At 40.5% G+C, this 23,234-nt stretch overlaps 2 protein-coding genes across 9 annotated transcripts in view; both read left to right on the top strand.

Moving 5' to 3' along the window:
• LOC124527572 (oral-facial-digital syndrome 1 protein-like) overlaps positions 1-12,554 on the top strand; it is a 37,303-nt gene extending 24,749 nt beyond the window's left edge. For 5 of the 6 annotated variants that reach the window (XM_047100657.1, XM_047100659.1, XM_047100660.1 and 2 more), the window contains 6 exons: positions 889-962; positions 2,240-2,331; positions 3,559-3,748; positions 4,901-5,031; positions 5,583-5,694; positions 6,245-8,128. In XM_047100657.1, coding sequence (XP_046956613.1) covers positions 889-962; positions 2,240-2,331; positions 3,559-3,748; positions 4,901-5,031; positions 5,583-5,694; positions 6,245-7,014 — 1,369 coding nt within the window. In that variant the 3' untranslated portion in view covers positions 7,015-8,128. Of the gene's footprint in view, positions 1-888; positions 963-2,239; positions 2,332-3,558; positions 3,749-4,900; positions 5,032-5,582; positions 5,695-6,244; positions 8,129-10,916 lie in introns of those variants that run through there. The other variant, XM_047100661.1, reaches the window with a different exon arrangement.
• The window catches only part of LOC124527579 (gamma-taxilin-like), a 697,565-nt gene that overhangs the window by 339,929 nt on the left and 334,402 nt on the right, over positions 1-23,234 (top strand). The window lies entirely within an intron of this gene.

Below are 23,234 nucleotides of genomic sequence, written 5' to 3' on the forward strand. Positions count from 1 at the left end.
AGCGAGTTGTTGGGTATCATTTGGCCTTGGGAGTACTTATGGCTTCAGCAAGTGTTCAAGTTGGGAGGATATCATGCAAGTGCCTCTCTCTGCTTTCTCTGACCTCTGAACCAGAAAGTCAGCTGGTAACAGCTGGTGGAGGTGGCTTAAGCTTGTAAGGTGAGCCTTTGGGTGTCTCTAATTCAGTGCTAATGCTGTTGGCCGTTGTCTCTCAGGACTGTACTCAGCCCCTAAGGGCAGAAGTTCTTCTGTTAGGGACGGGAGACAGGAGAGGTGAATTACAGGACTGGAGAGGTGAATAACCAACTGGCTCAGTTGTCATTTGGGATTTAGAGTCTGTCATGCACACTGGAAGTTTAACTTCATTTAGTTCCTTGTGTCGGTTGAGACCAACAGGGAAGTAATTGTCCTTGGTTCCCTCACAAGAACAGGACCCTTCATTTTGTGTGATTGCATTTGAGAATTGAATTTACACAGTCATAGCAGAGTTCTCTGGACCTTTCACGTTCAGAATTCAGATCCCTGGCTCTCGTCTTGAGAGAGCCTGAGGTTTGCACGTGGTCACTCTCAGTGCCCTTTGGTGCCCTGGTCCCATAGATAAGCTCGGGTATTGATAGTAGTCCATCTAGGAGAGTGACAAGCTCATTTTAGTTTTTCTTTTTTTTTTAATGTTTATTTTTGAGAGAGAGAGAGTCAGTGTGATAGGGGAGGAGCAGAGTGAGAGGGAGACACACATTCCAAAGCAGGCTTCAGGCTCTGAGCTGTCAGCACAGAGCCCAATGGAGGGCTTGAACTCACAAATCATGAGATCATGACCCAAGCTGAAGTTGGACGCTTAACCCACTAAGCCACCCAGGCGCCCCTCATTTTAGTTTTTCTGACTTGCAGATATCAACTTGAACTCAAGGACGACTATATTGCTAGAACTAACAGGCTGATAGAAGATGAAAGAAAGAATAAAGGTGACTCTGGGGGCAAGCTGTATTTTTCCACACTAACATAGGCTGTTAACTTCCTAGTGTCTATTCTGTATTCTCAAGAAGCCATTGCTTACACTTCGCGTTACTGCAAAAAGGACATGATTTTTGTTAATTTTACAAAATAAAAAAATACTGTTTTTTACTACATTTTTGTGAACTAAGGTTAGTGATTTATCAGCAGGGTTTTATCCAACTTTATTTCTGTGTATTTTGATAGATGTGATTATCAGCAAGGTGCCAGCGACTTTTTGCTATCTGGTAAATACTACTCTTAACCATAAGACACTTCATTTTTTACTTCAGGAAAATTTTAACTTCTGTGTCGCTGTGATACAGTTTCTTACTTCTTTTACTTCTGATGTATTTTTATGATTCATGATATTTTCACTTGACATATGATCTTTTTTTTTAAGTTTATTTTTTTTTATTTTGAGAGAGAGATGGTCAGAGAAAATCCCAAATAAGCTCTGCCCCATCAGTGCTGAGCAAGTGTGGGGATTGAACTCACAGAACTGTGAGATCATGGCCAGACCCGAAACCAAGAGTCAGATGCTTAACCAACTTACTGGCCCAGGCACCCCTACTTAACATATAATCTCTTAAACTCTTGTATACATCAGCTTGAGAGTAGGAAAGTTGAATAATTTTTCAGTCTTTGAGATATTTGACATCTTAATATATTTCTAGGACTTTGTCGATGACAAGAAGAGAGCTTTTAGTGACAATTTCAAGTGGACTCTTGGGAGTGAACCGGGGCTAGGCACATGATGCTGACAGGCCAGGTCACCCAGTGTATGTCTGCTCCTCCACAGTTAATTTGTGGAGGCTGATACTTAGGTATCCATGCCATCACCTATTTGGCACATTAGGGTTTTGATGATACATGTTCATAGACCATGTTAGATGAAGTGAAAATGACAAAATAGTAAGTACAAAATCACAATGGACAAATCTGTCTTTAAGGAAATTCCGACCTGTTGGCATGTGGGCCCTGTGCTCAGAGCCGATGGTATAAGTGGTGACTTCTCTGCAGCAGGATGAGGCTTGCTACATATCTGACTGTTACACTAACTTCCTGTTACCTGTTGAGTAACGCAGCTTATTTCCTACTTACTGCTGATTTGTTTTGACCTTGACATCTGCTATTCAGATAATGAAATAATGGTCATAGGTCTGACATACTGGCCACAAATTATTAAATGACTTGTGTATTCACTAGGAAAACCTGATGATGTTAATTGGTTGGCTCTTTCTTTCAGAAAAAGCTATACGTTTGCAAGAGGAGCTGATGGCTATTAATTCAAAAAAGGAAGAACTCAGTCATTGTATAAATCGTGTCAAAGAGCTTGAGGTAATTGTGAAGTCTTTTCTTTTGATTTAGACATTAGACAATATATGAAACTTGAGCTTCAGTCCTGTGTGATTTATCTTAAGTTACCCTCTTGATGTGTTGGGTCTTGTTACCGTGTGACTCAAGGTGATGGCTGCACTTCAGTTCATTTGCTAGTTCTTTGTTTCCATCTTTGTCTCCTGGGGAAGCATAGGAAGAGGATGTCTTTTGGGGCCTAATTCCTGCCTGAATCCTGTGTCTCTCTCTTTCTGCTTGTGTGCCTTTGGGCAAGCACTGTGACCTCAGACTCTTCATGTGTAAACTCTGGGATGTTCCCGCCATTCATGGTCGTGGAGGGATTTGGGGGAGCCGAGTTTTGCATGTCGTATGCGGCTTGTACGCACTAGCTTCTACCTCAGCCTCTTCTCCCTTGCCATCAAGGGCAGAAAAAATTCCTGTCAGGAAGTCAGGATCTCCCAGTTTAAAACCTGATGAGATGCACTTTTCAAATGCCATTGTTACTTGACTTGTATTAAGTTGTGTGTTTACGGGGCACCTGGCGTTTAAGTGTCCAACTTAGGCTCAGGTCATGATCTCACAGTTTGTGGGTTCAAGTCCTGTGCTGGACTCTGTGCAGACAGCTTGGAGCCTGGAGCCTGATTTGGATTCTGTGTCTCCCTCTCTCTGCCTCTCTCTTAAATAAAAAAGCAAACAAACATTACAAAAACTTGTGTGCTATCTGAAGGACAGAGCCGGAACTTTAGGTACTTAAATTTTATGCACAGAACATATTTTTGTAGCATTTTACATACAGAACATATTTTGTAAGGAGTTACTTACTAGAGAGTTCTATAGGCTTCTCACACTTGAGCTATATTTTTACTAAGAAGAGGAAAGCACCACAGTGCATTAGTGAAATATCACCCTTTTGTATTTAAGAAATGTATTGCTGCAGTCTGGGGTTGCCTTTTTGGGCCCTTAGTTTCATCTGGAAAATGGGGATCTTCAGATTCCCCAAGCTAGTGCTTGGTAGGACCAGGTCTTCCACAGGTGCAGTTGGATGAGCTTCCTCCTGCCCCAGCTCTTGGGCAAAAGAATTGTTGGAGTTCAGGTCTTTTTGCAGAGAAACAGACTTCAGTCAGATGACCTTCATTAAATTGTGGCACTCAGTGTTCAGGCAGCCTGGCAATTTTCACTTAGAACTGTGAAGTCACCATTCACATACAGGTGTTTCTGTTTCGATTCCAGCTTGAGTTAGAGTCGGTCAGAACCCAGTCTTTGGCAATAAGCAAACAAAACCACCTGCTGAATGAAAAGGTGAAAGAAATGAGTGACTATTCGCTACTGAAACAAGGAAAACTGGAGCTTCAGGCGCAAAATAAATTACTTAAACAACAGCTGGGAGAGACCAGAAATGAGAACTTGTGCCTTCTAAACCGTAAGTCTTGTTTTGTCTGGATTGGCATGCCTTTGTGATTGACACTGGCTCAGTATTCTGAAACTTCGCTGCCCTGTAAGGGAGGCTTCAATTGAGAAGATTTTCTAAAATTTCGTGGATTGAAGGTACATTCTTTTCACTTGCTGCCGCAAAATTGCGTCACTAACAAGTTTTCAACTGTATAAATATGCCTCTCTGGGTGGCCCTTGGCTCTCCTTCCCTCTGAATGCTGGTTGGGTTTGGCCAGTGGGGACACACTCCCGTGCTTGGAGGGAGAGAAAAGAGTGAAGTCGAAGTGGCTGTGATCCCTTCTGCATCTCCTCCTCAGCCAGGCAGGAGCCCAGGCCTTGGCTTCTCAGGGCTCTGTACCTGCTCGCGGTCTCCGGGTCTGGGAATTCCTCCCCTCCTGACCCTCCAGGCCCTAGGAGCGTTGACAACAGGGCGCCGGTAGCCCGGGGAACTACACTGTCCTTCGTGGCTACCCGATGTGAGTCCCTTTATTGAAGGATCTTCTGGTGACCCGAACTGGGGATACCATCTGCTTTCTGCCTGGACCCTAAGTGCCACTGACAGATGCCCAGGTCGGACTGGACGTCAGGGCAGTCATTGGCAGGTTCTGACAGGTTCCTCCTGTGCCTTCTGTGCGTACTAGGGCAGATTGGTGGGCTTTCATGTTAATTTCTGGATTTGAAAGAATTCTTTTACTGGGAGTACAATCCCGGAGAGTTGTAAAGTGTGCAGTCACGTGCATTAAATTCTCTTGGGGCGTCTGGGTGGCTCAGTCGGTTAAGTGACTAACTCTTGATTTCGGCTCAGGTCATGATCTTGCAGTTCATGAGTTGGAGGCCCTGCACCGGGCTCCGCACTGACAGTGCGGAGCCTATTGGGGATTCTTTCTTTCTCCCTGTCTCTGTCCCTCAGTGCTTGCGTGCGTACGCGTGCTCGGCCTCTCTCTCAAAATAAGTAAACTTAAATAAGCTTTTTTTAAAGTAATTCTTTGGTTGGGAAGTTGGGGAGTCAAGATGGCGCTTAGTCTCCTTACTTACTATCATGTACAAAGGGAAGAACAACGTAAAGCCTCTTGAGCTGCTTTTGTTAGGTGAAACGAGAAAACGTGAGGCTGGTGATGAGCAGGCTTTTTTACCTTCACAGACCTGGCTCAGCCTTCTCCAGAGCTGGTGGCTTTTCAGAAAGAGCTAAAGAAAGCAGAGAACGCTATCGTGTGTGAGCATAAGGAGTTCGAGATCCACAGGCAGAACCTGCAGAAGCAGCTGCAAAGTGAAGTGAGTACTGCCTGGCTCACCCAGGCATCTGGGCGGGCCGCTCTGTGGGCCTGGGGACTCGGTGTGCGCCACACCGGCACCAGTCAGCCGGTGGCATCAGAAATGAGCCCCCAGTCTGCTGATTACTCCCCCAGTGTTCTTTGTCCTTGGAGAAAACTCTCAAGCTGTTGTGTGACCTTAGGTTCCCCATAGTAATAAAACCGAGAGGAAAGTAAACCCCCCCTAAACACGCGGTTTTCCAATCCCTGTTGGTGCTCCCTGGTAAAAGTAGCTGATTCCCCCCCTGTGATGCGACAGTATCGATGCTCTTTCTGACGTCTGCCTCTTGTGCTGGAGTAGCTGTTGTTCGCGAGGAGTGAAAAAGGAGCTGTGGAACTTGCTAGTGGGTTCTGTTGTTGTTTCATCTGGACCCCGGGGGTGATGGGTGTCTGGCTGCCGAGAATTGGCCAAATCGACAAAGAAAATCAGCCCGATGAGAGAATTGTGCCTTTGGAAGTATGCTGTGTGATTGGTTTTACATTGATTTCTTTTCCTTGTCTAAATCTTGGCAGATTGAACGTTCTGCACAGCTGAAGGCCCAGATCCTCGATTACGAAGATGCCGTAAAGAGGTTAACGAGACAGGTGGCCGATTTGAAATTGCAACTGACACAAACCCAGACGGGTTAGACACCTCTTTAACTTGTGTGTGGGTGGGTGTGTCGGTGCACACGTGGGAGAGAGAATGTGAGCAGCTTCTGATGCTTGTGAACACGTAATGATGATGATTCAGTGAAGGAGTGTACTTCTCACAGTAGGGAAAAGCTATAGAAATGTGTCACCTTAGAAGTGAAACTCTTGTCTTGGGGCACCCGGGTGGCTTAGTCAGTTAAGCGTCCGACTTCAGCTCAGGTCATGACCTTGCGGTTGTGGGATTGAGCCCCATGTCAGGCTCTGTGCCGACAGCTCAGCCTGGAGCCTGCTTAGGATTCTGTATCCCCCCACCTTCTCCCTCCCCCTCCCCCCTCTGCGTGAAGAAAGCAGGCCTGTGAAGCCATAGCTGGTCCATGCACTCTCTTGATAAATGTTGATCATGATTGCAGCTTCAGAAAGTGTTGAATGTGCGAGTTTGTCCTGAATACTTTGATTTTTGCAAAATAATGCTCTTGATCTCTTTTAACTCTATCCTCCACCTTTTCCCATCCTTTCTCACACTGTCGTTTTGTAACCCATAGCCCTAGAGAACGAGGTGTACCGCAACCCAAAGAATTCTCTGCGCGATCGGCCCATCAGCGGATTAATGGGTGGCAACGTAGTGGTACCTCACAACGATGTAAGCGGGGATTTCTTGAAAAATGCTTTCGGACTGGAAAGGCTGACGGCAGGCATGCTTCTGTCAAGGATCGCAAGTGACCCAAGTGCGAGCACCAGGAGTAGTTCCCCCGATTCTGACCTGGAGTTTGTAACCAAGACCAAGACAAGGGTGAAAGAGCTAGAGGAAGAGGCCGAACTTTTGGAGAAAGCTTTCCGAACTTACCATCCAAGAGTTCATCCACGCCCCACGGGAAGGTCTTCAGCAACCACGAGCTCGCCACCCCTGCACGCGACAGGAACACCCAAAAAGGCCACTTCCAGTTCCCCTGGAAGACCTACTTCCGTAGAGGACGAGGCTGTCCCTGAGCAGCCTCTGGCAGGCACACCCGAGGAGGACAGGAGCAGCGCTTCGGCTTCTGAGGCGCGGCCGCACAAGGGCACGCCCTCCAGACGCCTCTCCTCCACTCCCCTGCCAAAGGCCGAAAGCAGCCTCCTTGCTAAAGCGTATCTGGAAGGTGAGCTGCCAAGAGGGTTGTGGGGTGCTCTGCATTTGGAAGCTTCTGGTGCTCAGAGGGCCTCTGAGCTGAGGGAGAGTGCTGTCCAGGACGGCAGGAAGGAGCCAACAACCACAAGCTTTGCACTGGGTGAGCAGAAGCCACCCTCTGGGTCACTTACAGCCCCACTTGTCTGACCTCGTGCCCTGCTCTGTGTGACCTCATGCCCTGTTCTATGTGATCTCAAGCCCCCCTGAGTGTGCCCATGTGACCAACTCTGGGTGATCTTGGTTCCTGTTCCAGGTGATCTCTAACCCCATTCCATCTGAGCTGGTACCCCTCTCTAAGTGACCTCAAGTCTGCTCTGGGTGCATTCAAGCTCTGTTGTTGGTGACCTCAAGCCCCACTCTAGTTCAGTATATCCCCACTTTGGGTGAGCTGGTGTTGAGCTCTGGATGACATAGTACCCCTCTCTAGGTGAGTTGGAGCCCTGCTCCAGTTGAGTTCTAGCCCTGCTCCCTGTGACTTCAATTCCCACTCTGAGTGACTTCATGCCCCGTTCCAGGTGACCTTGAACCCTGTTTCTGGTTATTTCGTGCTTCACTCAGGGTGAGCTTGAGTCCTGTGACTAGATGAACTTGAGCCCTGCTTCACTTGAGCTAGAGCCCTGCTCAGGTGAGCATGTGTACCACTCTTGGTGAGAATGAGAGTGGCATCAGTGGGCATGAGCGTTGCCTCAGATAAGCTGGAACCCCCTTCTTTTTGAGCTTGTGCCCTGCTCCTGGTGAGCACTAGTCCTGCTCTGGGTGAGCTTGAACCCAGCTTTGGGTGAGCATGTGCCTGGCTCTGGTTGAGCTGGAGCCCCTCTCCTCACCTTGAACCTTGCTCCAGGTGACCTCATGCTCTGCTTCTAGTGAGCTCATGCCCCACTCTGGGTGACATCAAGCCCTGCCCTTATGAGCATGAGCTCTGTTCCAGGTGATCCTCCTCTTTCTGCCCCTTGCTTACTTGTGTCCTCTCTCTCTTCTCTCTCTGAAATAAAATAAAATGAAATCTGTTTTGTACTGTCTTAAAATATACCTGTTTACATTTTTTAATTTAAATTTTTGTTATTTCTAATTTAAATTTATTATATTCAGCTGTTGTAATCTGTAAATGTTGATATTTTAACAAATTACTGAATTTCTGTTAACATAATGTGGGTAGTTTATGTCAATATTCTATTTGTGTTTGAAAAAACAATGCATATAATCTGATTACAAGTTGTTGGGTTGCACATAATGCCCATGATATAAATAATTTATTTTCTTATTGATAGTTGTCTAGTGGGTTTCTTTATTACTGAGAGATATATGTTATAATCTATCATTCTATCATCTTGGTTTGTTCTTTTCACCTTGAAGTTGTCAGTTTTGCTATATAGTTTTTGAGGTGGGCTAATGTCTATGAGGTGGTATGTAGGGTCTGACACTGAGAGCTGGCTTTGTGGCTAATCATTGTACTATACAATCTGAGTCTGGTGAGCATCTTCATGGTGGGCCACATGTCATTTCTTTCAAGAGCCTTTTGAACAGTAAGAAAAGTCCCCACAATGTGGAGTACATCCTTATAATTTGAGAGGTCTTCTCATAAAAATAATTTTCTGGATGTGGGTTTACTGTGGCTTCCTTAGAATTGGAAATGAATCTAGATCATTGGGCTTGCTATGTTTCAAGAAGTGATAGACCCATTGTGCCATCCTAATCTGATTGGGAAGGAGACAGACTTCACCTAGTGTCTTACATTGGCTTTGAGCCTTTGCCCAAAGGCTTTAGTAATAATTGGTTGGGCTCAGTGCCAAGCCATAAAAATTCATATAAAGAGGGGAAATAATTCTCCCTGTATATTTTCAGTGCTTGCACCTTTGGGTTTGAATTATTCCTTGTCACCAGAAGCCTCAATTACAGCATTGGTAATTGCTTTCATTCTGATTGACTTACTGGTGTGGGTGCTGGGGAGGTTTCTTTTAGGTGGTATGTTGAAGTCACCAGTGTATGTCAAGAATTTGTCCCTTAGGCTCTATGGGAGTATTTTATTTTATTTTATTTTATTTTATTTTATTTTATTTTATTTTATTTTATTTTATTTTATTTTATTTTTTCATTTCATTTTATTTTAATTATTTTATTTTTAGTTTTTTAATATTTTTTATTTTTATTTTTTATTTCTTTATTTTTATTTTTTTCAATATATGAAGTTTATTGTCATATTGGTTTCCATACAACACCCAGTGCTCATCCCAAAAGGTGCCCTTCTCAATACCCATCACCCACCCTCCCCTCTCTCCCATCCCCCATCAACCCTCAGTTTGTCCTCAGTTTTTAAGAGTCTCTTACGCTTTGGCTCTCTTCCACTCTAACCTCTTTTTTTTTTCCTTCCCCTCCCCCATGGGTTTCTGTTAAGTTTCTCAGGATCCACATAAGAGTGAAACCATATGTTATCTGTCTTTCTCCGTACGGCTTATTTCACTTGGCGTAACACTTTCCAGTTCCATCCACGTAGCTACAAAGGGCCATATTTCATTCTTTCTCATTGCCACGTAGTACTCCATTGTGTATATAAACCACAATTTCTTTATCCATTCATCAGTTGATGGACATTTAGGCTCTTTCCATAATTTGGCTATTGTTGAGAGTGCTGCTATAAACATTGGGGTACAAGTGCCCCTATGCATCAGCACTCCTGTATCCCTTAGGTAAATTCCTAGCAATGCTATTGCTGGGTCATAGGGTAGGTCTATTTTTAATTTTTTGAGGAACCTCCACACTGTTTTCCAGAGCGGCTGCACCAGTTTGCATTCCCACCGACAGTGCAAGAGGGTTCCCGTTTCTCCACATCTTCTCCAGCATCTGTAGTGTCCTGATTTGTTCATTTTAGCCACTCTGACCAGCGGGAGGTGATATCTGAGTGTGGTTTTGATTTGTATTTCCCTGATGAGGAGTTATGTTGAGCATCTTTTCATGTGCCTGTTGGCCATCCAAATGTCTTCTTTAGAAAAGTGTCTATATATGTTCTCTGCCCATTTCTTCACTGGATTATTTGTTTTTTGGGTGTGGAGTTTGGTGAGCTCTTTATAGATTTTGGATATTAGCCATTTGTGCGATATGTCATTTGCAAATATCTTTTCCCATTCTGTTGGTTGCATTTAGTTTTGTTGGTTGTTTCCTTTGCTGTGCAGAAGCTTTTTATCTTCATAAGGTCCCAGTAATTCACTTTTGCTTTTAATTCCCTTGCCTTTGGGGATGTGTCGAGTAAGAGATTGCTACGGCTGAGGTCAGAGAGGTCTTTTCCTGCTTTCTCCTCTAAGGTTTTGATGGTTTCCTGTCTCACATTTAGGTCCTTTATCCATTTTGAGTTTATTTTTGTAAATGGTGTTGAGAAAGTGGTCTAGTTTCAACCTTCTGCATGTTGCTGTCCAGTTCTCCCAGCACCATTTGTTAAAGAGACTGTCTTTTTTCCATTGGATGTTCTTTCCTGCTTTGTCAAAGATTAGTTGGCCATACGTTTGTGGGTCTATTTCTGGGGCTTCTATTCTATTCCATTGGTCTATGTGTCTGTTTTTGTGCCATCTATGGGAGTATTTTAAAGTGTTATACATTTTGAGGTCTGGAAATATAGGCTAGGTGCCTCATTTGTGGGGTGTTGAATAATAGCTTGGAGCCAGTATTAAATTATCTTAGCCATTATCTTAGCCTTGTGTTGTACAAAGTTTTAAAATATATTTTGAAAATAAGGAGTAAAGTTTCAAGTTTTCAGTTTCTAATTCTCTGTTATCCCCCAGGGATTTGACTTTATGTATTGTCACTGGAAGATCTTCAGTGGACTTCCCCAGTGACTAAATGGAACTTGCAGGATGTATAGGCAGATGCTTCCCTATCCAAAATGTCCTTATCAAGTAAGAGTGGGTTCAGTGTCCATTAGCCCAGTGGTTATAGGATGTTTGGGGCTGGCGCCAAGATCCTGCAAGCATAGAACAAGCACTTTGCATGTTGGCTTACCAGAGCATGAAGCAACAGGTGTTTTGCATTTAATGATGAACTTGCTAATTTTCATTTTCTAGGTGTCTTAGGTGGTGAAGGCACCAGGTTCTAGGACCATCTGTATTGAGCCATTAGATCTTGTGCCACCAGGAGCCAAGGTTAAGACGCATACTGTCTTACCGTGGGGATGATGTGGAACAACACCGAGGTGTGCAGCAACAGAGAAAATGTGGCCATGTCTGTATTTGCCTTTGAGAGGGGCCATACCTTCCCAAGTGAGAGAGACTGTATCATATTGGTTATAAGTCAGAGTCCTGATCAGAGATGAGTCTCCCTCTCCTTCTAAGGGCACTGCCTGTCACTTTAATCCAGTACAACACCCTTGGGCAGGGGTTTGCCACTGGTATGAATTGGCCATTAGCTAATGTGATTGCACTTTGCAAAAATCTTAGCCAGTTTTCCTAACAGTAGGTTACTGGGTCTGCCTAGAGTCAGGAAGCCCAACCAAAGTCTAATTTCTGTTGGGAGAGTTTACCCTATCCTCAATGAGACATTAATAAATGGAAAGTACATCCTAGCATGTTAAACCTACTCCAGTGAGCAAAACTTCATGATTTAGGAGAATTCTGATTACTTTTTTCAGGGCTTGCATTTTTTAATGGGAAGTTGTGGCAGTACTGTGCATAAGTAGTATGCAAAGCAGTGCAACTGAATGCTAGCAGGTGATGGATCCATTCCAGATAGAATTACCCATGTGGAAAAGCCCATCAGTAGGCATTTGCAGCTGTCATTCCCTATGGTCATTCCATACTAGTCACAGGTCTACCTTGCCATATGTTCTTCAGACTTACTGGCTATAGATCTGAAGTTCCAATGATCCTCTTAAGTTCAGTGGATTTGCTAGAATGTTTCATAGAACACATTTTACTTACTAGATTACCAGTTTATTATAAACTGATGTATTTTAGGAACAGCCAGATGGAAGAGATGCATAGGGCAAGGTTTATGGGAAGGGGTATGGAACTTCCCATGCTATCTCTGCAAACACTACATCTGCATGAGCTTACCAACCTAAATGCTGTCCAAACCCCATCCTTTGTGGGTGTTTTGGAGGCCTCATTACATAGGCATGATTGATTAATCATTGGCCATTGGTTTTTGATTAAACTTCCAGCTGCTCTTCCCTTCATAGAGGTGAGAGTGTGACTTAAATTTCCAACCCTCTAATCACATAGTTGGTTCTCCTGGCAACCAGCTATATCCTCAGGTGATTTCCAAAAGTCACCTCCTTAACATAACCTCAGGTATCCTTGAAATAAGCTTGCCATGAATATCAAGAAATCTTTATTGCTCTCGTCACAAGAAATCCCTAAGGTTTTAAGAGTAATTTGATGTTTCAAGAATGTTATCTAATGGGAATAAAATTGTATGTAACCTTTAGTTCTATCTTTTTTTACTTAACCCAATTCCCTGGAGATGCATCCAATTGTTGTATAGATTAAATGATGTGTTCTTTTTTTTATTGCTGAGTTCTAATTCATGGTGGGGATGAATTACATTTTATTTAACCTTTCACCCTCTGAATGATAATTAAGTTGTTTCTAGTTTTGGATTGTCGTGAATAATGCTTGCCAGTTAGAGGTTCTATGAACAATAAATTTTTATTTCTCTGGGATAAATGCCCAAATAAATTCTTTCCTCCTTTAAGTAGAACAATATTTTGGCCTCCAATTCTTGTGTTTTATTTTCATTCAGGAATTGAAATGTTACTTTATTTTTTTTTTCAACGTTTATTTATTTTTTTGGGGACAGAGAGAGACAGAGCATGAATGGGGGAGGGGCAGAGAGAGAGAGAGGGAGACACAGAATCGGAAACAGGCTCCAGGCTCTGAGCCATCAGCCCAGAGCCTAACGCAGGGCTCGAAGTCACGGACCGCGAGATCGTGACCTGGCTGAAATCGGACGCTTAACCGACTGCGCCACCCGGGCGCCCCTGAAATGTTACTTTAATATTAATATTACTAGTTTCCTTGTGTATGTAAACATTTCAATTTATTAGGGTAAGTCTCTTTCAAACTTTAGGTTAGTTTTCCTTAGCTGCTGCTCTATTAAGGCTTGTGTTAAAATGATTTGTTGCTGTCTTATTGCTCCCAAGGAATATCTGTTAACTGGTGAATGAGTTCTTCATGGTCTGACTTTCACATTCAAAACTTATGTGAGTGAATATTTGAACCATACCAACCTCCTATTGACTGCCACAGTGCCTGGGTCTAAAGTTTTCTCTTGTCCAGCAAAAGAGTGGACACAGGATTAAAATGTGAGAGAGAGCTAATATCTGGGAAAAGACAAGAGCCCCTATTAAGGGTCCTTGCTCCGTTTTTATTAGCATAAGAAGTCTTACAAACTTGGTGATGGATGTACACAAAGAGACGATGAAACTGTGAACATTAATTCATGGGTGTGAGGGAAAGTGGGTCTTGAAGATATGCAGGGTTAGGAGTTTGGGTTAACACAAAACAAAATCCTGGCACCTGGGCATCCAGGTGGAAGGTTGTTTACAGCAAACATGAGGTACCACCTCTGTTTACCTAAACTGGTCTAGGGGAGGAGAAAGAGCACATAACTTCAGGGTCAGCAAGGCACCTTTCTTTTGCTAATTAGCTCAGCTCTGGGCAACTTCACCCTGCAGCAGTCTATAGCCCTATTTACCTGTTTACCTAATTTGGTCCTTCCTTCCTGTAAAAGCAGCTTTCTGCTATAGTACTAAACTGGGGGGCGTGTGTGCCCTGAATACCTAATCTTGTTTACCTCCTATACCTTGTATTGGGGCCTATGTCCCACCCTCTCTATCCTGGGACCATTGCCCTTTCCTCTCAATACTGGGACCTAGGGCCTGCCCTCTCTGTACTTATTTACCTAATCTTGTTTACCCAGACTGGGGTGTGAGCATCCTATGGCTTTGTAGTTCTTTTTGCCTTGTTAACCCATCAGTACAGGCTCAGGGAATTCCTAAGCTTATTCCCCACAACTGTGGACATTTGTCTGCTTGGTGTTCCATACCATCACCTTTTTGTTTCCCAGTATTTTATTTTATTTTTTTACATATTATAAACTATTTAGCTTCTTAATCTACTTTCGAATTATTTTTTACCCTAAAATGATCTTATCCTCTCTTATCCTATTTTATGTACTCTTTCAGAGTTCTGCTGAACTCTCCCGACCCATGGACTTTAAGTTAATTTTGCCTAAAATCCACTGACAAGGACAGATATCCTTTGCTCTACCTGTGCCAGTGTTATTTTCTCATTTAGTACTCATCTTAAAATGTTAGTTTAGCATTACCTGAATAAGTTTTGTTGTCTGTTTCTCCATAAGCCCCATTTGGACATAGGTTTGTGTCGATCTCATTTATTGCTGGATCACCAATTTCTGGGACACAGTATCTCATTTATAAAACCACAATTAAATATCTGTATAACTTTTTGGACAAGAATTGATTAACTTTAAAATGTATGAATGTATATCACTTATTTTGCTTGGCAGAGATACCGATTTTTGGTGAACTGAATTAAGATTGTGAGTTTTTTAAGATTCTAAGTAGATTTTAATAAATCAGAAAAAACTTTTCCACATTTTATTGCCTCTACGTTTAAATATGTTAACAAATTGGCATAGACTCTAAGTCTAAAGTTCTCTTTCGGCCAGCAAAAGAGCAGGATGCAGGATTAAAGCAAGAGATGGCTAATGTCTGGGGAAAGACAAGAGTCCTGAATAAGGGTTCTTGCCCCGTATTTATTAAGATCAGAAGGCTTACAAACATGATGGGCATGTACAAAGAGATAAAGGAACAGTAAACATTAACTTGGGTACATGAAGGAAAAGGGCTTTTTTGAAGATATATTGTGTTTGGGGTTTGAGTCAGTATAAAACAAAATCCTGGTGCCAGGCAGATAGGCAGATGGTTGTTAATGGCAGACAGGAGGTGCCGTGTCTGTTTATCTTTGCCAGCCTAGGGGATGAGACAGATAGGGGGAATAACCTCAGGGATAACAAGTCACCTTTTCTTTTGTTAACCATCTCAACTCTGAGCGGCTTCACCTGCAGCAGAATGGTCCATAGTCCACTGATTTACCTAAGTTGGCCCTATCCTTCTGTTAAAGCAGTTTTTCTGCTATAGAAGTAAATTGGGGTTGCTTCCACCCTGAATATCTAACCTTGTTTACTCCATAAACCTATGTATTGGGTACCTTTGTGCCAGTTTCTATTTGGGTCCTTTGCCCCTCCCTCTCTATTCTGGGGGCTATGCACCCCCCCCCATTTTGTGGTGCCTTTGCACCTCCCTATTCTTAGCGCATTTGCACTTCCCTATTCTTGGAGTACCTTTGCACCCCACTATTCTTGGGTGCTAATCTTATTTACCCAAACTGAGATGTGAGCATTCTATGGCTTTGTATTTCTTTATGCCTTGTTAACCCATTGGCATAAGCCCAGGGGATCCCTAAGCCTATCTCCCACAACAACTGGTAATCAAGAGAATATTATACTTAAGAGAAATTCTGTTCTATTATAGAAGAGGTTCTATTCACAGTATATGATAGTCAGCAAATATCTATGAATAATCGTGAAAGAAGAATAATACAGAACACTACAAATTCTGTAGACTTACATTAAAATTGACTAAATCTTGCTTTACAAATGTTTCTAATTTAGCTGAAAAAGTATTAAAATATAGTTTAGAAAGTTATCAGGGGCGCCTGGGTGGCGCAGTTGGCTAAGCGTCCGACTTCAGCCAGGTCACGATCTCGCGGTCCCGGAGTTCGAGCCCTGTGTCAGGCTCTGGGCTGATGGCTCAGAGCCTGGAGCCTGTTTCCAATTCTGTGTCTCCCTCTCTCTCTGCCCCTCCCCCGTTCATGTTCTGTGTCTCTCTGTCCCAAAAATAAATAAACGTTGAAAAAAAAAATTTTTTTAAATAATAAATAAATAGGGGCGCCTGGGTGGTGCAGTCGGTTAAGCGTCCGACTTCAGCCAGGTCACGATCTCGCGGTCCGTGAGTTCGAGCCCCGCATCGGGCTCTGGGCTGATGGCTCAGAGCCTGGAGCCTGTTTCCCATTCTGTGTCTCCCTCTCTCTCTGGCCCTCCCCCGTTCATGCTCTGTCTCTCTCTCTGTCCCAAAAATAAATAAACGTTGAAAAAAAAAATTTTTTTTTAAAAATTTAAAAAAATAAATAATAAATAAATAAATAAATAAAATATAGTTTAAAAAGTTATCAAGATGAACAGTAACAGTAGTTCACTTAGTGACAGTTTATACCACAATATTTTCACTTTCTGTTTATCCTTTGAAGATTTTCTTTCATTATTAAAAACTTTTTTAATGTTTATTTTATTTTTGAGAGACTGAGACAGACATGAGTGAGGGAGAGGGGGAAACACAGAATCTAAAGCAGGCTCCAGACTGCAAGCCATCAACACAGAGACTGACGCAGGGCTTGAACCAACGAACCGCGAGATCATGACCTGAGCCAAGTCAGACGATTAACCAACTGAGCCACCCAGGCACCCCAGAAGATTTTCTTTTATTGTTAAGCACAGAAATGACCTAAATGTAAAGTTTTTCTTTGCTTATTGTCTTAAAATTTAAAGATAATAAATATACTATTGTAGTATATTTTAACCATATGAAGGGCTGTAACAGGTACAAGACTTATTTTAAGTTGGGCTTAATTAGAAATAACATGATAAGTGAATGTAAATAGTTAAATTTATGGAAAATTAAAATATTTTAAAATAAAGTTCTTGAGAGAGTAAAAACTGCAACTTTAGGTAAATTTTCTATTGTAGCTAAGTCTAACAGGATATCACAGTAAGTATTTGGACTTAAAAAATTTTTTTTAATGTTATTTTTTTTATTTTGGGGAGAGAGACAGAGACAGAGTGTGAGCAGGAGAGGGGCACAGAGAGGGAGACACAGAATCTGAATCAGGCTCCAGGCACTGAGTTATCAGCATAAAGTCCCATAGGGGGCTCAAACTCATGAACTATGAGATCATGACTTGAGAGGAAGTCAGACACTTAACCTACTGAGCCATCCAGGTGCCCATCTTTTTTTTGTTTGTTTTTTAATGTTCACTTTCTATGTCAATAACAATTGGGTGAGATCTGAAAAAAAATGTTACAGGACATACCACTATTACTGTGTAGGACATACTACTATCATAAAGCTCTTATACAGAAGAAACTTGTAAGACTTTGCAGTTTGTTTAATGTATTCCTTTGTTATAAGAATTAAATACTAGAATAACTTAAAAATAATAAACAACTAGATGATGGGTTTTCCTGAATATCTACATATTACAGATTATTGCCAAAACACAAATGCTCATAACTCCGAAAGTAATATTATTAATTTTTTTACCATAATGGTTACCTAATCATTAGTTTTCTTCTATCTCATGAATAGTACTTATGTCAGCCAAAATATAATTTTTGAGTATTAAAATTTTTCTTTCCAACATTTTACAAATATTTTTTGTTGAAGTCTAATTGGAATAAAATTAATAGTAGTTTCAGATGTAAAATTTATATTAGTTTCAAGTGAGTCAACAATTCCATGCATTATTCAGGGTTCACCATGACAAATAAGGTCACTATCTGTCACCATACAATGTTATACAATATTATTGACTGTATTCTCTATGCTGTATTTTTATCCCCAGGACTTAAATTTGGAGGAAGTTTGTACTTACAAATATTATATTTTTTCACCTATGTCCCCTTACGTTCTCCTTTCTGGTAAACACCAGTTTGTTCTCTGTATTCAAAAGTCTATTTGGTTTTTTATTTATTGGGTCATTTGTTATATTTATTAGATTTCATATATAAGTGAAATCATATGGTATTTGTCTTTCTCTGCCTGACTTATTTCCATTAGCATAATATACTTTATCTATCCATGTTGTAACAAATTGCAAGATCTCATTCCTTTTTATGGCTGAGGAATATTCCATTGCACATACACACTCATATTCTTTATCAATTTGTCTTTTGTGTGACATTTAGGTTGCTTCTATATCTTGGCTATTGTAAATAGTGTAGCAACAAACATTGGGGTGCATGTATTGTTTTAAATTAGTGTTTTTGTTTTCTTTATGTAAATACCCAACAGTGAAATTACTGCATTATATGGCATTTCGTTTTTAATTGTTTTGAGGAACCTCTGTAACTGTTCTTCCAGAGTGGCTGCACCAGTCTGCATTTCCAACAGTCCAGGAGTGCTCTGTTTTCTCCACCTCCTCACCAGTACCTGTTGTTTTCTTTCTTTTTGATACTAGCCATTCTGACAGATGTGAGGTGGTATCTCATCATGGTTCATCTGCATTTTCCTCACAACTAACAATGTTGAGCAACTTTTTGTTGTTTGAGCACCTATTGGCCATCTGTATCTCTTCTTTAAAAAATATGTATAGGGGCGCCTGGGTGGCTCAGTCGGTGAAGCGTCCGACTTCTGCTCAGGTCATGATCTTACCGTCTGTGAGTTCAAGCCCCGCATCAGGCTCTGTGCTGACTGCTCAGAGCCTGGAGCCTGTTTTGGATTCTGTGTCTCCCTCTCTCTCTGACCCTCCCCCATTCATGCTCTGTCTCTCTCTGTCTCAAAAATAAATAAACATTAAAAAAAAATTTTTTTTAAATATGTATTCAGTTCATTTGCCCACTTTTAATTGGAATGTGTGTGGGATTTTTTTCTGGTGTTGAGTTGTGTAAGTTTTTTACATACTTTTGATATTAACCCTTTATCAGATACATCATTTGCTAATATCTCATTCATTATGATGCCTTTTTTTTTTTTAATGGTTTCTTTTGCAGCACAATTTATTTCTGGCTTTTGTTTCACTTGCTTCAGGGGACATATACATCAATATTTACTAAGGCAAATTATTACTTATGTTTTCTATAGGAGTTTTATGGCTTCAGGTTAAACATTTTATTAATTTGTGTGTGTGTGTGTGTGTGTGTGTGTGTGTGTGTGTGTGTGTATGTGTAGTGTAAGAATGTGGCCCAGTTTTATTCCTTCACATGTAGCTATCCATTTTCCCAAACACCATTTATTGAAAAGATTAGCTTTTCCCCATTGTCCATTCTTGACTCCTTTGTCATAAATTAATTGACTATATAATTGTGGGCTTAAAACTGGATAAACTGGTATCCTGTTGCATTAATCTAGGTTTCTATTTTTGTACCTGTTCCACACTGTTTTGATTACTACAACTTTGTAGTAGTATATCTTCAAATCTGGGTTTCTGATACTTTCAGATTTGTTCTTCTGGAGGGCACCTTTTGGGATGAGCACTGAGTGTTGTATGGAAACCAATTTGACAATAAACGTCATATATTGAAAAAAAAAAGATTTGTTCTTCTTTATCAAGATTACTTTGGCTTTTGAAGGTCTCTCTTTTTTTTCAAATTTTTCTCATATTTATTTATTTTTGTCAGAGAGCACACAAATGTGCACACAAACGGAAGAAGAGCAGAGAGAAAGAAGAGAGAATTCCAAGCACTGTCAGTGCAGAGCCCAATGTGGAGCTTAAACCAAAACCATGAAATCATGACCTAAGTCAAAACCAAGAGTCAAACGCTTAACTCACTGAGCCACTCAGGTGCCCCTTGAAAGTCTTGTTTTTTTGTTTTTTTTTTGTTTGTTTGTTTGGTTGGTTGTTTTTTTTTTTTTGGTTTGTTACAGATTTTAAGATTATTTTCATTCTTTGAAAAATCCTAATGGGATTTTAATAGAGATTGTATTAAATTCATCCATTGTGTTACATAACATGGACATTGTAACAATGTAAATTTTTCTCATCCATGAATATGGTATATGTTTATACTTGTTTGTGTCGTTTTCAATTTACTTTTCCCCATACACTTTTTTTAATTTAAGTTAAATTTTAAATTAAAAATTTTAATTTAAATTAAAGTTTAAATTCCAGTTAATTAACATATTGTAATATTATTTTCAGGGGTACAATATAGTCATTTCACACTTCTATAAAACCACATCTCATCACAAGGGCACTCTTAATCCCTGTCACCTATTTGACTCATCTCCTCAACCACTGCCCCTGGTAACCATCTTTCTTTCTTTCTTCCTTCTTTTTTTAAAAAAAAAATTTTTTTTTTCAACGTTTATTTATTTTTGGGACAGAGAGAGACAGAGCATGAACGGGGGAGGGGCAGAGAGAGAGGGAGACACAGAATGGGAAACAGGCTCCAGGCTCCGAGGCATCAGCCCAGAGCCTGACGCGGGGCTCGAACTCACGGACCGCGAGATCGTGACCTGGCTGAAGTCGGACGCTTAACCGACTGCGCCACCCAGGCGCCCCTCTTTCTTCTTTTTTTAAAAAAAATTTTTTTTAACGTTTATTTATTTGTGAGACAGAGAGAGACAGAGCATGAACGGGGGAGGGGCAGAGAGAGAGGGAGACACAGAATCTGAAACAGGCTCCAGGCTCTGAGCTGTCAGCACAGAGCCCGACACAGGGCTTGAACTCACGGACCGTGAGATCATGACCTGAGCTGAAGTCAGACGCTCAACCGACCAAGCCACCCAGGCGTCCCGTAACCATCTTTCTTTTTATCAATGTCTTATAGTTTTCAGAGTACAAGTATTCCAACTCTTCGTCTAAATTTGTTCCTAGGTATTTTGTCCTTTCTCTACCAATTGTAAATGGATTGTTTTCTCTCTTTTTTTTTTTTACTTTTATTTATTTATTTTGAGAGTAAGAGCATGAGCAGGCAGAGAGAGGGAAAGAGAGGATCTCAAGCCGACTCTGTGCTATCCGCGTGGAGCCTGATGTGGGGCTCAAAATCACAGTGAGATCATGACCTGAGCCAAAAATCAAGAGTTGCATGCTTAGCCAACTGGGTCACCCAGGCTCCCCTGGGATTGTTTTCTTAATTTCTCTTTGTGCTACCTTGTTAGGGTATAGAAATGCAACAAAATTCAGTATATTAATTTTGTACTGCAACTTTACTGAATTCATTTATCACTTATGTAATAGATTTTTTGGATGTTTCTTTAGGGTTTTCTATGTATATGATATTGTTTTTTCTGTTAATACCAACTTCTTTCTTACAATATGGATGCCTCTTTTTTTCTTTTTCCATGTGTGATTGTAGTGACCTAGGCCTTCTAGTACTATGTTGAATAACAGAGGTGAGAGTGGACATCCTAGTCTTTTTCCTGATCTTAGAGGAAAAACTGAAAGTTTTTCCCCATTGAGTATGATGTTAGCAGTGGCTTTTTCATATATGGCCTTTATTATTTTGAGGTACATTCCATCTAACCCCACTTTGTTGAGAATTTTCTTCATGAATAGTTGCTGTACTTTGTCAAATGCTTTTTCTGCATCTATTGAGACAATCATGATTTTTGTCCTTATTCTTGTTAATATTATGTATGATAATGATTGATTTGTGAATATTGAATTACTGTTGCATCCCTGGAATACCTGGATCATAATGAATGATTTTTTAAATGTGTTGTATTCAGTGTGCTACTATTTCGTTGAGGTTTTTTGAATCTATGGTCATTAGATATATTGGCCTGTAGTTCTTTTTTCTTTTTTGTAATGTGTCTGGTTTTGCTATCAAGGTAATGGTGGCCTTATACTGTGAATTTTAAGTGTTCCTTACTCTTCTATTTTTTTGTAATAGTTTCAGAAGACTAGATATTCATTCTTTATGTATTTGGTAGAATTCATCCATGAAACCATCTGGTCCTAGACTATTGGGAGGTTTTGGGGGTTTTTTCCTCTTTTTTTCTCCCCTTCACAGATTCAATTTCATGACTAGTAATCTGTCCAACTTTTCTGTTACTTCTGGATATACTTAAGGATGTTTTATGTTCTAGGTTGTCCAACTTATTGTCATATCCATTTTTATAATATTCTCAGAATTCTTTATACTTCTATGGTGTCTGTTATGTCATACTTCATTTCTTATTTTATTTATTTGAGTGCTGTCTTTTTTATCTTAAAAAGTCTGGCTAAATGTTTATCAATTTTGTTTATCTTTCAGGGAAGCAGCTCTTTGTTTTGTTGATCATTTTTATTGTTTCTTTAGTCTCTACTTCTGTTCTAACCTTTATAAATTTCTTTATTCTACTAACTTTGTTCTTTGTGAATTTTTTTTCTATACCACTTAGCTTAAGTTTACATTGTTTATTAGAAATTCTTATTTTTTCTTGAAGTAATCCTGAATCACTCGACACTTTCTTCTTAAAACTGTTTTATCTAGTGGCACCTGGGTTACTCAGTCAGTTGAATGAGATCATGATATGAGCTTAAGTCAGATATGCAACCAACTGGTTGAGGCCCACAGGCACCACAAGTGTGAACACATTTCAAAAGCAATAAATTTTTATACCTCCTTGACATTTTATGTGTATGATGTCATACTTTACATTTTTAAATTTTCTCCATCCCTTGGCTTTTGGTAAATATAATTGTTTGCACTACCTTTGTGTTTTAATCTCCATACTGGCTTTATATGTAGTTAATCTACTACTTTAACTATACGTTTGCTTTTACATGTGAAATTCTTTTCTTTCATGATTTTCTTGCTTCAGTTATGCACTTTCCATTACACTCAAAGAATTCCTTTTAACATTTCTTATAATGCTGGTTTCATGGCAATGAATTCTTTTAACACTTATTTTTTCTGGGAGACTCTTTATCTCCCCTTCTATTCTGAATGATAGCCTTGTTGGATAGAGTATTCTTTGCTTTAAGTTTTTTTCTTCCATCACTTTGAATATATCGTGTGTCTCTCTTCTGGCCTGCAAAGTTTCTGCTGCAAAATAAGCTAATAGCCTTAGAACTTTTCTTTGTACATAACTATTTTCTTTGCTGCTTTAACAATTCTCTTTATCATTACTTTGTGTGTTTCTTGGTGTGGACCTCCTTGTGTTCATCTTGTTAGAGGTCCTCTGTGTTCTCTGGACCTTGATGTACATTTTCTTCCCCAAATTAAAGGAGTTTTCAGCTGTTATTTCTTTAAGTAAGTTTTCTGCCCCTTTTTCTCTCTTTCTTCTCTAGGGATCCCTATAATGTAAATTATTATGTATGGTATCATTGCATTGTCTCTCTATCTCTTTTTTTTCTTTGTGTATACACACACACACACACACATACACATATATATATACATATACATATATATATATATATATATATATATATATATATATATATATATATCAAATTTGATATATATATCAAATTGGTTTCCATACAACACCCAGTGCTCATGCCAACAGGTGCCCTCCTCAGTGCACCATCACCCACTTTCCTCTCCCTCCCACCCCCATCAACCCTCAGTTTATTCTCAGTTTTTAGAGTCTCTAA

Source organism: Lynx rufus, unplaced genomic scaffold, assembly GCF_022079265.1.
Source record: "Lynx rufus isolate CCGP_SWC_20201006 ecotype Redwood Valley unplaced genomic scaffold, mLynRuf1.p SCAF_51, whole genome shotgun sequence".
Taxonomy (NCBI): Eukaryota; Metazoa; Chordata; class Mammalia; order Carnivora; family Felidae; genus Lynx; species Lynx rufus.